Genomic DNA, 15,852 nt, shown 5'->3' with positions numbered 1-15,852 from the left:
ATGGAGAAAGATACACCATGCAGATAGAAATTTAAAAAAAAAAAAAAAAAAAAGCAAAGCCAGAATAGCAATATTTATAACAGACAAAACAGACTTTAAAACAAAGACTGAGGGCGCCTGAGTGGCTCAGTGGGTTAAGGCCTCTGCCTTTGGCTCGGGTCATGGTCCCAGGGTCCTGGGATCGAGCCCCGCATCGGGCTCTCTGCTCAGCAGGGAGCCTGCTTCCTCCTCTCTCTCTCTGCCTGCCTCTCTGCCTACCTGTGATCTCTATCTGTCAAATAAATAAATAAAATCTTAAAAAAAAAAAAAAAAACAAAGACTGTAACAAGAGACAAAGAAGAGCATTACATAATGATAAAGGAGTCAATTCAACAGAAGTATATAACAACTGTAAATATCTAGTCACCCAAAATTGGAACATTTAAATACATAAAGCAAATGTTAACAGACATAAAGGGAGAAACTGACAGTAATACTACAATAGTAGGGGACTTTAACACACCAGTTATATCAGTGGATAGATCATCCATGCAGAAAAATCAATAGGGAAACAGTGTCATTGGATGATATATTAGATCAGATGGACTTAACAGATATATAAAAAACATTCCATCCAAAACAATAGAATACACATTCTTTTCAAGTGTCCATGGAACATTCTACAGGACAGATCACACATCATGCTTTGAAACAAGTCTCAATAAATTTAAGAAGCCTGAAATCATATTATGCATCTTTTCTGACCACAATAGTGTGAAATGTTCCATGCTCATGGATTGGAAGAGCAAATATTGTTAAAATCTCTAAGCTACCTAAAGCAATCTATACATTCAATACAATCCCTACCAAAATACCATCAACTTTTTTCACAGAGTTGTAACAAATAATCCTAAAATATGCATGGAACCAGAAAAGACCCCAAATAGCTAAAGGAATGTTGGGGGGGAAAAAAACAAACCAAAGCTGGTGGCATCACAATTTCAGACTTCAAGCTCTATTACAAAGTTGTAATCATCAAGACAGTACAGTACTGGCACAAAAACAGACACATAGATTAATGGAACAGAATAAAATACCCAGAAATGGCCCCTCAACTCTATGGTCAACTAAACTTCGACAAAGCAGGAAAGAATATCCAAGGGAAAAAAAGTCTCTTCAACAAATGGTGTTGGGAAAATTGGACAGCCACATGCAGAAGAATGAAAGTAGACCATTTCCTTACACCACACACGAAAATAGACTCAAAATGGATAAAAGACCTCAATGTGAGACAGGAATCCATCAAAATCCTAGAGGATAACACAGGCAGCAACCTCACTGACCTTGGCTACTGCAACTTCTTGCTAGACACTTCTCCAAAGGCAAGGGAAACAAAGGCAAAAATGAACTACTGGGACTGCATCAAAATCAAAATCTTTTGCACAGCAAAGGAAAAAGTCAACAAAACCAAAAGACAACAGATGGATTGGGAAATGATATTTGCAGATGATATATCAGATAAAGGGCTAGTTTCTAAAATCTAGAAAGAACTTATCAAACTCAACACCCAAAGAACAAATAATCCAATCAGGAAATGGGCAGAAGACATGAACAGACATTTCTGCAAAGAAGACATCCAAATGACCAACAAACACATGAAAAAATGTTCAACATCCCTTGGCATCAGGGAAATACAAATCATAAACCACAGTGAGATACCACCTCACACCAGTCAGAATGGCTAAAATAACAACTCAGGAAACAATGAATGTTGGCAAGGATGCAGAGAAAGGGAAATCCTCTTACATGGCTGGTGGGAATGCAAGCTGATACAGTCACTCTGAAAAACAATATGGAGGTTCCTCAAAAAGGTAAAAATAGAGCTACCCTATGACCTAGCAATTGCACTACTGGGTATTTACCCCAAAGATACAAATGTAGTGATCCAAAGGGACACCTGCACCCCAATGTTTATAGCAGCAATGTCCACAATAGCCAAACTATGAAAAGACCCCAGGTGTCCACTGACAGATGAATGGATAAAGAAGATGTGGTGTATATACAATGGAGTACTACTCAGCCATCAAAAATGAAATCTTGCCATTTTTAATGACGTGGATAGAACTAGAGGGCATTAGGTGAAGCAAAATAAGTCAATCAGAGAAAGATAATCATCATATGATCTCACTCATACGTGGAATTTAAGAAACAAAACAAAAGATCATAGGGGAAGAGAGGAAAAAATAAAACAAGATGAAATCAGAGAGGGAGACAAACCATAAGAGACTCTTAATCTCAGCAAACAAACTGAGGATTGCTGGAGGGAAGGGGGGTCAGGGGTGGGGTAACTGGGTGATAGACATTAAGGAGGACACATGATGTAATGAGCACTGGGTATTATATAAGATTAATGAATCACTGACCTCTACCTAGTAAACTAGTAATATACTATATTTACTAGTGATATATGTATTAATTAACTAGTAATAATTTATTAATAAAACTAGTCATTAATCAATAATTAATAAACTTAAACTAGTAATTAATTTATTAACTAGTAATATGTTATATTTATTAATTCATATATTAAGTTAATTAATTGAATTCAAAATTTAAAAATTAAACAGGGGCGCCTGGGTGGCTCAGATGGTTAAGCATCTGACTTCATTAGGTCATGATCCCAGGGCCCTGGGATTGAGTCCCGCATTGGCCTCCCTGCTCAGCAGAGCCTGCTTCTTCCTCTCTCTCTGCTACTCTCCCTGCTTGTGCTTTCTCACTCTCTGTCAAAAAAATAAATAAAATCTTTTTAAAAAATTTAAAAATAAATTTAAAATTAAAAAATAAAATAAAACTGGGACGCCTGGGTGGCTCAGTTGGTTGAGCAGCTGCCTTCGGCTCAGGTCATGATCCCAGCGTCCTGGGATCGAGTCCCACATCGGGCTCCTTGCTCGGCGGGGAGCCTGCTTCTCCCTCTGCCTCTGCCTGCCATTCTGTCTGCCTGTGCTCGCTCTCCCTCTCTCTCTCTGGCAAATAAATAAATAAAATCTTTAAAAAAAATAAAAAAAATAAAAAAAAATAAAAATAAAAAAAAAATAAAATAAAATAAAACTGGGCAAAGGATTTGAGTAGATATTTCTATTTCTACAAAGAAGATACACAAATGGCCAATAAGCACATGAAAAAACGCTCAACTCTTTAATCTTTTGGAAATAGAAATTAAAGTCACAATGAGATGCAAATTCATATCCACTAGAATAGCTATCATAAAGATGAATGGTAACAAGTGTTGGTGAGGATGTGGAGCAATTGGAATGCTCGTACATTACTAGTGGGAATGTAAAATGGTGCAGCTACCTTGGAAAATAGTCTGGAAATTCCTCAAAAGTAAATTAGAGTTACTTTATGACCCAGCCTTCTACTTCCAAGGCATATCCTTAAGAGAAATGAAGTACACAGTCACATAAAAACTCACACAAGAATCATCACAGCAGCATTATTCATAAAGCCCCTCCAAAAAGGGGAAACAACCCAATGTCCATTAACTGATGAATGCATAAGGAAATTGTGGTATATTCATACAACAGAATATTATTTTCAGCCATAAAAAGGAGTGGAGTACACAGATTTATGGTTCAACATAGGTTAATCTTAAAAATATTGCACTACGTGAAATAAGGGAGACACAGAGGCCATAATACTGTATGATGGCATTCATGTGAAATGTCCAGAAAAGGCAACTCAGAGAGAAAGGATGTAGATGAGTGGTTGTCAGAGACTAGAGAGAGTGATACAGGGTAATTGCTAATAGATGTGGGGTTTCTTTAGAGGGTGATGAAATGTTCTGGAATTGAATAGTGGTAATGACTGCACAACCTTTTGAATATACTAAAAACTACCAAATTGTGTACTATAAAGAGGTGAATTTTTTCTTTTCTTTTTAAATGAAGTACAACTGACTAAAAGAGTGAATTTTAATATGTGAATTATATTTCAATAATATATGTGTCTTTTTACACATAGTAATTTTGAGTCAGGTATTATAGGAAATGTTACTAAGTTTAAAAATTCCATGATCAATCAGGAATATAGAGTTTATATACTCTTTTCAAGCTTATGACAAATGACATGCTTGAAAAAAAAAACAACTAGAAAATTTCCTACCTTAGATGGTTTTCTAGTTCTATAATTCTTTCAGTTAGATCCCAGTTGCTTCTTTCAAGATTCTGAATATTGGTGTTTTTCAAAGATTTAATTCTGGTTAGAGAAGCAATAAGTTCCTCTAGATCCTTGATATCATCTTTCAGGGACATTATCTGGAAAGACTGTTGCACATTATTTTCTTTATAACTTTCTAGCACGTTCTTCATCTCTTGCAATGATGTTTCTTTTATGAGGAGCTTGTTTTGAAGATTTCTTAGCTAATGAGAAAGGGGAAATCATAATTTTGGTTTTAGAAAATTCATGACTTTAAATCATTATGTGTATTTAATTTATACATCTTTTTTTTAAGATTTTTTAAAATTTATTTGACAGACAGCGATCACAAGCAGGCAGAGAGGCAGGCAGAGAGAGAGAGAGAGGAGGAAGCAGGCTGCCCTCCGAGCAGAGAGCCCAATGTGGGGCTTGATCCCAGGACCCCGAGACCATGACCCGAGCCAAAGGCAGAGGCCTTAACCACTGAGCCACCTAGGCGCCCCTATACATCATTTTTTAAAAAGACTTACTCATTTATTTTACAGAGATAGAGTGAGCAAGTGGGGCTTGGGGCAAAGGGAGAAGGAGAGAGATAATCCTGAGCGCAGGGCCGGACTCAGTACTCGATCCCTGGTCTCTGAGAGATCATGACATGAGCCAAAATCAAGAGTCAGCCACTCAGTTGACTAAGCCGCCCAGGTGTCCTTATTATACATTATTATACAATAAAATGAAGAATCTCGAATTTCCTAACAGCATATTCCAATGTTACATATATTTTAAAAATTATTTCAGGAGGTGCCTGGTTGGCTCAGTTGGGTGCAACTCTTGATCTCAGGGTCATGAGTTTGAGCCCCATGTTGATTTACTTAAATACATAAACTTATCAAAAATAAATAAATAAAAACCAAAGCAGTGTAATTAAAAAAATCATATCAAAATGACACGTACGGTTTGGAATAAGTTATTTCATTCTCATCAACATTAAAGTTGTTCAAATCTTGTTATAAGAGTAAATTATACCAATAATAATTCTATAATTCCTAACAGAAAAGAAATACTTAATGCTTTGGTCATAAATGTTTGCTTTATGCTGGTTGTGATGAGGAATGGATTCAGAGGCCTTTCTCCTAAAGAGATTCCACTTGTTTCCTGGCCTTGTCTTTCGTGATCAGAGAAATGGTTGGATAGGAGAGTGAAGAGAAAGAATGAAGCTTAAATTGACTATATTTTAAAAGCAAACAAAGGAAAGAAAAGATCCTAAAGTTATGAAGAGTGATGACCTGTGAGAGGCGAAGCAAGAGTACAGAGCCACAAGCTGCTAACTGAAAAAGACCAGGGACATCTGGGTGGCTCAGTCAGTTAAGTGGCTGAGTTTGGCTCAGGTCATGATCCCAGGGTCCTCAGATCAAGCCCTGCACCAGGCTCCCTGCTCTGTGGGGAGCCTGCTTCTCCCTCAGCCATTCCTTTTGTTTATGCTCTCTGGCTCTTTCTATCTCTCTGTCAAATAAATAAATAAAAACTTAAAAAAAAAGTCTCTGCTCTTCTATCTGATTGAGTGAAGAAAGTTCAGTAGATAAAGAAAATCGAGGTACTGCTAACATTCAGGGGTCAATTAACATTTAATTTAACCTAATTTATTCAAATTTCTAAGTAGGCTGTGTATGATCCTGGTAAACTTATAAAAGAGGGGGAAAGGGGGAAAACTTGATTTGACATTATAAAAAATCATTAGCTTTATAACCAGAAAAGGGTAAGGAATATTTAATTATGGAAAAATTTTACATTAATGACAAATGGTATAGTTCCTAATAGCACAGGCCATGGGAAACTAAGTTTTCAGTTCAGTGTGTGTATAAAATGTGCTCTAATTCTAAAAGATTCTGTGAAATTAAAACAATAAAATGAATGTCATATGTTCTCAAAACATACCTTTATATTTTTTTTTATTATATCACCACTAAAAATACATACCTCAGTGAGGCCATAAGGTTTATACAAAAGTATGGAAGAACAGAAAGATCTCAAAATCTGGAGAAACAAGACAACCTGTGGCCATAGGCAAGTCAGTTAAATTTTCTTACCCACCTCACATTGTGCTGGTAAGGAATAAAAATAACATATATCAAGGACCTACATAGTGTCTGTCACACACAAAAATATAATAGACTAAATTGAAAACATACAACTAAATTGCAGGTACACACTAAACTGAAGTCCATGCTCCCTGGGAACTTGAAATTATGTCATATAAAAGGCACTCCACAAACTTCCCTAATTAGCTGCAGAAGTGACTGAGATATCTGAAATGGAGAAGAGGTGGTAGAGGGCACAGACAAGGTCATGAAGATGAAGGGAAAGATTTGGGCTCAAGCTAAAGCCCACTTCTCTTCTTCATTGCCCAGCCACACACACAGTAAGAATCACCTGTGCTCACTCTTCATTTACTATAATTCCATTTTTGTATCATTCCATTTTCATCCCTCATTCTCCACCTTGGAAATTCTTCTCTCAAGTCACCAGTGGTCCCTTAACAGATTCATTAATTTCTTTCCAGTTGTCACCATATTCCACATGTCACTGAAGCATTTGACACCATCAGCCATGCCCTTTTCTGGATATGGTCACTGGCACTTGGTATTCATTCCCACCCCTATGATGTCTTCTTATTCTGCAGAACTAGAAATAAAACTTTGTTTCCAGTGCCCTTATAGGGGCCAGGATTCTCTAGGCCAATGATTCTCAAACTTCAGCAATGCATCAGAATCACCTGAAGGCTCATTAAAAAACAGATTGATAGGCCTACGTCCAGAGTTCCTAGTTTGGCATGGGGTCTGAGAATTTGTATTTCTACCAAGATCCCAGGTGATGTTCATGTTGCTGGTGTGGGAAACTACACTTTGAGAGCCATGCTATGTGTACATTGAGCTGGCCCAAAGAGATATCGTTTCCATGAAATTTAGAATAGAGGGGAGGCCATTTTCCCACTACTAATTCCACTGGTAAGCAGGGTCAGAAGCAGAGAAAAAGGCATTACTTAGCTAACATCTTTGTGGAGGTTGAGAAGCAGTTGTGCCTATGCAATAAAGGCTCAGGAGGAGGGTGTCTGGCTCAGTCAGACACCTTAACCTGAGTGGGTTAAGGCATCTGACTTCAGCTATGGTCATGGCTGGGATCATGATCTCAGGGTCCTGGGGCTGGCCTGTGTCAGGCTCCTGGCTCAGTAGGGAGTCTGCTTCACCTCTGCCTCTCCCCCTGTTCATCCTCTCTCTCTCTCTAATGAATAAATAAAATCTTTAAAAAATAAAAATAAGTAAATAAAATAAAGTCTCAGAGGCAGTAGCACAACTTCCTGACCTCAGGATCTCACTCACAATGTGTGTCCTTGAACTCATTCATCCATCTGGCCCCAGCTCCCGCACCCAGACCTTCCAATCACTTTGTATACATAATCCTCTGCATTAAATCATTTTCGGTTTGAAATATTTAAGGTGGTTTGTGCTTTCTGCAGTGAATCCTTGGCATTCATGAAACTCCATTTTCTCTCCCTCCCTAATTACTTCTTTCCAGTTTTCTTTGGAGGTTCTTTTTCTCTTTCATGGAGGTATTCCTTGTGTGGATATTAAGGAACTGTGCTAAACTGGATGTAACAAATTCTATATTGGGGGGAGGGGTTCTTTAAATGATCACAGAAGATGTAAATGAATGCATGGGTTTTTTAAATGCATCTTATATTTTGTAAAGCTTCCCAGGGTGAACAAGAGTCTGGAATTGAATGAACACTTCATGGCCAGCCAGTCTCCAGGGTTGCACTGACTTCATCATTTAGACTGCTTTTAAATTCCATTTTTCAGACCAATCTTCTTTTTTTTTATAATTTTATTTTTTATAAATATATATATACATATATATATATATATTTTTCCCCCCCCAGGGGTACAGGTCTGTGAATCTCCACATTTACAAACTTCACAGCACTCACCATAGCACATACCCTACCCAATGTCCATAACCCCCCCCTCCCAACCCCCCTCTGCCCAGCAACCCTCAGTTTGTTTTGTGAGATTAAGAGTCACTTATGGTTTGTCTCCCTCCCAATCCCAACTTGTTTCATTTACTCTTCTCCTACCACATTAACCCCCCATGTTGCATCTCCTCTCCCTCATATCAGGGAGATCATATATGATAGTTGTCTTTCTCTGATTGACTTATTTCGCTAAGCATGATACCCTCTAGTTCCATCCACGTTGTCGCAAATGGCAAGATTTCATTTCTTTTGATGGCTGCATAGTATTCCATTGTATATATATACCACATCTTCTTTATCCATTCCTCTGTTGATGGACATCTAGGTTCTTTCTATAGTTTGGCTATTGTAGACATTGCTGCTATAAACATTCGGGTGCACGTGCCCCTTCGGATCACTACGTTTGTATCTTTAGGGTAAATACCCAGCAGTGCAATTGCTGGGTCATAGGGTAGTTCTATTTTCAACATTTTAAGGAACCTCCATGCTGTTTTCCAGAGTGGTTGCACCAGCTTACATTCCCACCAACAGTGTAGGAGGGTTCCCCTTTCTCCGCATCCTCGCCAGCATCTGTCATTTCCGGACTTGTTAATTTTAGCCATTCTGACTGGTGTGAGGTGGTATCTCATTGTGGTTTTGATTTGTATTTCCCTGACGCCGAGTGATATGGAGCACTTTTTCATGTGTCTGTTGGCCATCTGGATGTCTTCTTTGCAGAAATGTCTGTTCATGTCTTCTGCCCATTTCTTGATTGGATTATTTGTTCTTTGGGTGTTGAGTTTGCTAAGTTCTTTATAGATTTTGGACACTAGCCCTTTATCTGATATGTCGTTTGCAAATATCTTCTCCCATTCTGTCAGTTGTCTTTTGGTTTTGTGAACTGTTTCCTTTGCTGTGCAAAAGCTTTTGATCTTGATAAAATCCCAATAGTTCATTTTTGCCCTTGCTTCCCTTGCCTTTGGCGATGTCCCTAGGAAGATGTTGCTGCGGCTGAGGTCAAAGAGGTTGCTGCCTGTGTTCTCCTCAAGGATATTGATGGATTCCTTTCTCACATTGAGGTCCTTCATCCATTTTGAGTCTATTTTCGTGTGTGGTGTAAGGAAATGATCCAATTTCATTTTTCTGCATGTGGCTGTCCAATTTTCCCAACACCATTTATTGAAGAGGCTGTCTTTTTTCCATTGGACATTCTTTCCTGCTTTGTCGAAGTTTAGTTGACCATAGAGTTGAGGGTCTATTTCTGGGCTCTCTATTCTGTTCCATTGATCTATGTGTCTGTTTTTGTGCCAGTACCATGCTGTCTTGATGATGACAGCTTTGTAATAGAGCTTGAAGTCCGGAATTGTGATGCCACCAACTTTGGCTTTCTTTTTCAATATTCCTTTGGCTATTCGCGGTCTTTTCTGGTTCCATATAAATTTTAGGATTATTTGTTCCATTTCTTTGAAAAAAATGGATGGTACTTTGATAGGAATTGCATTAAATGTGTAGATTGCTTTAGGTAGCATAGACATTTTCACAATATTTATTCTTCCAATCCAGGAGCATGGAACATTTTTCCATTTCTTTGTGTCTTTCTCAATTTCTTTCATGAGTACTTTATAGTTTTCTGTGTATAGATTCTTAGTCTCTTTGGTTAGGTTTATTCCTAGGTATCTTATAGTTTTGGGTGCAATTGTAAATGGGATGGGCTCCTTAATTTCTCTTTCTTCTGTCTTGTTGTTGGTGTAGAGAAATGCGACTGATTTCTGTGCATTGATTTTATATCCTGATACTTTACTGAATTCCTGTACAAGTTCTAGCAGTTTTGGAGTGGAGTCTTTTGGGTTTTCCACATATAGTATCCTATCATCTGCGAAGAGTGATAGTTTGACTTCTTCTTTGCCAATTTGGATGCCTTTAATTTCTTTTTGTTGTCTGATTGCTGAGGCTAGGACTTCTAGTACTATGTTGAATAGCAGTGGTGATAACGGACATCCCTGCCGTGTTCCTGACCTTAGCGGAAAAGCTTTCAGTTTTTCTCCATTGAGAATGATATTTGCGATGGGTTTTTCATAGATGGCTTTGATAATATTGAGGTATGTGCCCTCTATCCCTACACTTTGAAGAGTTTTGATCAGGAAGGGATGCTGTACTTTGTCAAATGCTTTTTCAGCATCTATTGAGAATATCATATGGTTCCTGTTCTTTCTTTTATTAATGTGTTCTATCACATTGATTGATTTGCGGATGTTGAACCAACCTTGCAGCCCTGGAATAAATCCCACTTGGTCGTGGTGAATAATCCTTTTAATGTACTGTTGAATCCTATTGGCTAGTATTTTGGTGAGAATTTTTGCATCTGTGTTCATCAAGGATATTGGTCTGTAGTTCTCTTTTTTGATGGGATCCTTGTCTGGTTTGGGGATCAAGGTGATGCTGGCCTCATAAAATGAGTTTGGAAGTTTTCCTTCCATTTCTATTTTTTGGAACAGTCTCAGGAGAACAGGAATTAGTTCTTCTTTAAATGTTTGGTAGAATTCCCCCGGGAAGCCATCTGGCCCTGGGCTTTTGTTTGTTTGGAGATTTTTGATGACTGTTTCATCAATCTCCTTACTGGTTATGGGTCTGTTCAGGCTTTCTATTTCTTCCTGGTTCAGTTGTGGTAGTTTATATGTCTCTAGGAATGCATCCATTTGTTCCAGATTGTCAAATTTGTTGGCATAGAGTTGCTCATAATATGTTCTTATAATTGTCTGTATTTCTTTGGTGTTGTGATCTCTCCTCTTTCATTCATGATTTTATTTATTTGGGTCCTTTCTCTTTTCTTTTTGATAAGTCGGGCAGGGGCTTATCAATCTTATTAATTCTTTCAAAGAACAAGCTCCTAGTTTCGTTGATTTGTTCTATTGTTTTTTTGGTTTCTATTTCATTGATTTCTGCTCTGATCTTTATGATTTCTCTTCTCCTGCTGGGTTTAGGGTTTTTTTCTTGTTCTTTCTCCAGCTCCTTTAGGTGTAGGGTTAGGTTGTGTACCTGAGACCTTTCTTGTTTCTTGAGAAAGGCTTGTACCGCTATATATTTTCCTCTCAGGACTGCCTTTGTTGTGTCCCACAGATTTTGAACCGTTGTATTTTCATTATCATTTGTTTCCATGAATTTTTTCAATTCTTCTTTAATTTCCTGGTTGACCCATTCATTCTTTAGAAGGATGCTGTTTAGTCGCCGTGTATTTGGGTTCTTTCCACATTTCCTCTTGTGATTGAGTTCTAGCTTCAGAGCATTGTGGTCTGAAAATATGCAGGGAATGATTCCAATCTTTTGATACCGGTTGAGACCTGATTTAGGACCGAGGATGTGATCTATTCTGGAGAATGTTCCATGTGCACTAGAGAAGAATGTGTATTCTGTTGCTTTGGGATGAAATGTTCTGAATATATCTGTGATATCCATCTGGTCCAGTGTGTCATTTAAGGCCTTTATTTCCTTGTTGACCTTTTGCTTAGATGATCTGTCCATTTCAGTGAGGGGAGTGTTAAAGTCCCCTACTATTATTGTATTGTTGTCGATGTGTTTCTTTGATTTTGTTATTAATTGGTTTATATAGTTGGCTGCTCCCACGTTAGGGGCATAGATATTTACAATTGTTAGATCTTCTTGTTGGACAGATCCTTTGAGTATGATATAGTGTCCTTCTTCATCTCTTATTATAGTCTTTGGTTTAAAATCTAAGTGATCTGATAGAAGGATTGCCACTCCTGCTTTCTTCTGATGTCCATTAGCATGGTAAATTCTTTTCCACCCCCTCACTTTAAATCTGAAGGTGTCTTCAGGTTTAAAATGAGTTTCTTGTAGGCAACATATAGATGGGTTTTGTTTTTTTATCCATTCTGATACCCTGTGTCTTTGATTGGGGCATTTAGCCCATTAACATTCAGGGTAACTATTGAGAGATATGAATTTAGTGCCATTGTATTGCCTGTAAGGTGAGTGTTATTGTATATTGTTTCTGTTCCCTTCTGATCTACTACTTTTAGGGTCTCTCTTTGCTTAGAGGACCCCTTTCAATATTTCCTGTAGAGCTGGCTTGGTGTTTGCAAATTCAGTTTTTGTTTGTCCTGGAAGCTTTTAATCTCTCCTTCTATTTTCAATGATAGCCTAGCTGGATATAGTATTCTTGGCTGCATGTTTTTCTCGTTTAGTACTCTGAATATATCATGCCAGCTCTTTCTGGCCTGCCAGGTCTCTGTGGATAAGTCTGCTGCCAATCTAATATTTTTACCATTGTATGTTACAGACTTCTTCTCCCGGGCTGCTTTCAGGATTTTCTCTTTGTCACTAAGACTTGTAAATTTGACGATTAGGTGACGGGGTGTGGACCTATTCTTATTGATTTTGAGGGGGGTTCTCTGAACCTCCTGGATTTTGATGCTTGTTCCCTTTGCCATATTGGGGAAATTCTCTCCAATAATTCTCTCCAATATACCTTCTGCTCCCCTTTCTGGAATCCCAATTATTCTAATGTTGTTTCGTCTTATGGTGTCACTTATCTCTCGAATTCTGCCCTCGTGGTCCAGTAGTTGTTTGTCCCTCTTTTGTTCAGCTTCCTTATTCTCTGTCATTTGGTCTTCTATATCGCTAATTCTTTCTTCTGCCTCATTTATCCTAGCAGTGAGAGCCTCCATTTTTTATTGCACCTCATTAATAGCTTTTTTTATTTCAACTTGATTAGATTTTAGTTCTTTTATTTCTCCAGAAAGGGCTTTTATATCTCCCGAGAGGGTTTCTCTAATATCTTCCATGCCTTTTTCGAGCCCAGCTAGAACCTTGAGAATCGTCATTCTGAACTCTAGATCTGACATATTACCAATGTCTGTATTGATTAGGTCCCTAGCCTTTGGTACTGCCTCTTGTTCTTTTTTTTGTGGTGAATTTTTCCGCCTTGTCATTTTGTCCAGATAAGAGTATATGAAGGAGTAAGTAAAATACTAAAAGGGTGGCAACAACCCCAGGAAAATATGCTTTAGCCAAATCAGAAGAGATCCCAAATCGGGGGGGGGGGGGGGGAAGGGGATAAAAAGAGGTTCAGAAAGAAAAAAAAAAAAGAAAAAAGAAAAAACAAATAAAAAAAGAAAACCAATAATGAAAAAAATATAAAAAGGAAAAACATATATATATATTAGATAAACTAGTTAAAAAACGTTAATAAAGAAAAGGGTAAAAGTTAAAAAAAATTTAGCAGAAGAAGAGAAAAAAAATTGAAAAAGAAAAAAAAATTAAATTAACTGCAAGGCTAAAGAATCATGGGGAGAAAGCCATGAGTTCCGTGCTTTGCTTTCTCCTCCTCTGGAATTCCGCTGCTCTCCTTGGTATTGAAACTGCACTCCTCGTAAGTGAACTTGGTCCTGGCTGGGTTTCTTGTCGATCTTCTGGGGGAGGGGCCTGTTGTAGTGATTCTCAAGTGTCTTTGCCCCAGGCGGAGTTGCACCGCCCTTACCAGGGGCCGGGCTGAGTAATCCGCTCAGGTTTGCTTTCAGGAGCTGTTGTTCCCTGAGCACTTTCCGTAGAGTTCCGGAGGACGGGAATGAAGATGGCGGCCTCCCAGTCTCTAGCCCGGAGGAGCCGAGAGTCTGGGGCCCCACTCCTCAGTGCGCCCTCAGAGAACAGCGCCCAATTACTCCCGTCTGCCTGGCCTCCAGCCGCGTGCCGAGCTCACCGAGCCTGCGACCGGTTCAAGGTAAGCCCGAGCTGTGAGCTCACTCCTCGGCTCCGTCTCTGTAGCCAGCTTCCCCGTTCTAATACCTGCGAGCTCTGCGACACTCAGACACCCCAATCCTTCTGTGACCCTGTGGGACCTGAGGCCACACTGGCTCAGGTTAAGTGAGCCACTCAACTTAACACCCCAGTTAAGCCTCTGGAGCGATGTCCCTCAGCGGAACAGACTTTTAAAAGTCCTGATTTTGTGCTCCATTGCTCCGCCGCTTGCCGGGAGCCGGCCCCTCCCCCCGCGGTCTATCTTCCCGTCCCTTTGGATTCACTTCTCCGCCAGTCCTACCTTTCAGAAAGTGGTTGTTTTTCTGTTTCTAGCATTGCTGTTCTTCTTCTCTTCGATCTCCCGTTGGATTTGTAGGTGTTTGCAATCTTTAGATAAGCTATCTAGCTGATCTCCCGCAACCTGAAGTAGTCTCAGCTGCTACTTCTCCGCCATCTTGACTCCTCCCCCTCAGTAACATTTTTTTTTTTTACAAGTTGTTTAACTCCTATTTATTCCTATAGCAGCCTATCCAGCACTATGTAAGAGTTTTAGTTCAATGTCATAGTGCCTAAAATAGACAACACAATCACCAACTGAACACTTTAATATTTACCACATCTATATCTGGCTTTTCTTAAATATAGTCCCTCTTGTTCCTGTTTCTCCATTATTGGGCAGAAGCACAGGATAATTATTTTTGTATGTCCAACAAAGAAGTAAGTTGATTATAACAAAAAATTTTAGATTCATACAGTGAGCAGAAAAACTTCCTTATCAAGACAATTGTGTTCCTGTGGATTAAATAATAGGTTATTGGAAAAGAGAAAAATGACTTATGCTGAAGGTATTCTGTTGAAATTACTAGATTCTTTTATTTATATATACCATCTAAAACGAAGTCAAAGTGAGACCGCGTAGAGCCTTTTATATTTCTGCTTTGATAAATAGGTTAAAAACATTTATAGTTACCAAATGATTTATGTACATGTAGAGAAATACTTTTTAAAAGTACTTTGAGGGCACCTGGGTGGTTCGGTCCTTTTAGAGTCTGCCTTTGGCTCAGGTCATGATCTCCAGGTCCTGGGTTGAGGCCTGGCATCCGGCTCCCTGCTGAGCAGGGAGTCTGCTCCTCCCTCTCCGTCTGCCTCTCCCCCTTGCTCATGCTCTCTCTCTCTCTCTCAAATAAATAAAATCTTAAAAAAAATAAAAAGTACTTCAAAATTCTTAAAAATAGTTTACATTTAGACAAGGTTTAAAACTTGTGATCTTTTTCGACGATTTGGTTTAAAACGCATCTTTATGAATTAAGCACAGACCAAAAAAAACCTTAATCTAATCCAAATCTGAATGATCAAAAATCCCAAACTTAGTAAATATTAGTAGGAAGTTATACTGTGGACAAGAGCATTGATGCAACCCATACTAAAACTGCTTTAGTTTTCAGGTATTGGCATTACATTTTTCTAGGGAAAAAAAAAAAGACAAATTAAGAAATATTTCCAGTATTATAAAATGGATTGACTTATAAACCCCATTTAAATTTAAGCTCATTCACCTCTATGCTAAAGGAAGGAAAATATTAGAATAAATAAAACTGAAAGAAATATGTTTTTGTCTATATATATATAGACACAGAGAATAGATGGCCATTTATAAGCCAAAAAAAGAGGTCTCAGAAGAAACCAACCTTCTCACCACACACACACACACACACACAGTCATTATGTGAGGTGATGGAAGTATTAATTAACATTATTGTGGTCATTATTTAGTAAAATATATGTATATCAAAACATCACATTGTACGTCTCAAACTTAATGTTATATGGCAATTATATGGCAATAAATCTGGGAGGAAGAGGAAGAGGAGGAGAAGAAGCAACAGGCAGAGGGAGAAGCAGGCTTCCCACCAAACAAA

At 38.5% G+C, this 15,852-nt stretch overlaps 1 protein-coding gene across 2 annotated transcripts in view; it reads right to left on the bottom strand.

Moving 5' to 3' along the window:
- Nucleotides 1–15,852, bottom strand: part of LOC116878052 (golgin subfamily A member 6-like protein 22) — a 53,376-nt gene that overhangs the window by 22,111 nt on the left and 15,413 nt on the right. For both annotated transcript variants that reach the window (XM_032875224.1, XM_032875223.1), the window contains exon 3: nt 4,141–4,397. In XM_032875224.1, the coding sequence (XP_032731115.1) occupies nt 4,141–4,397 (257 nt within the window). The remainder of the gene's footprint in view (nt 1–4,140; nt 4,398–15,852) is intronic.

Source organism: Lontra canadensis, unplaced genomic scaffold, assembly GCF_010015895.1.
Source record: "Lontra canadensis isolate GAN:19392208 unplaced genomic scaffold, GSC_riverotter_1.0 scaffold55, whole genome shotgun sequence".
NCBI lineage: Eukaryota > Metazoa > Chordata > Mammalia > Carnivora > Mustelidae > Lontra > Lontra canadensis.
This window is presented reverse-complemented; position numbering and strand designations above follow the sequence as displayed.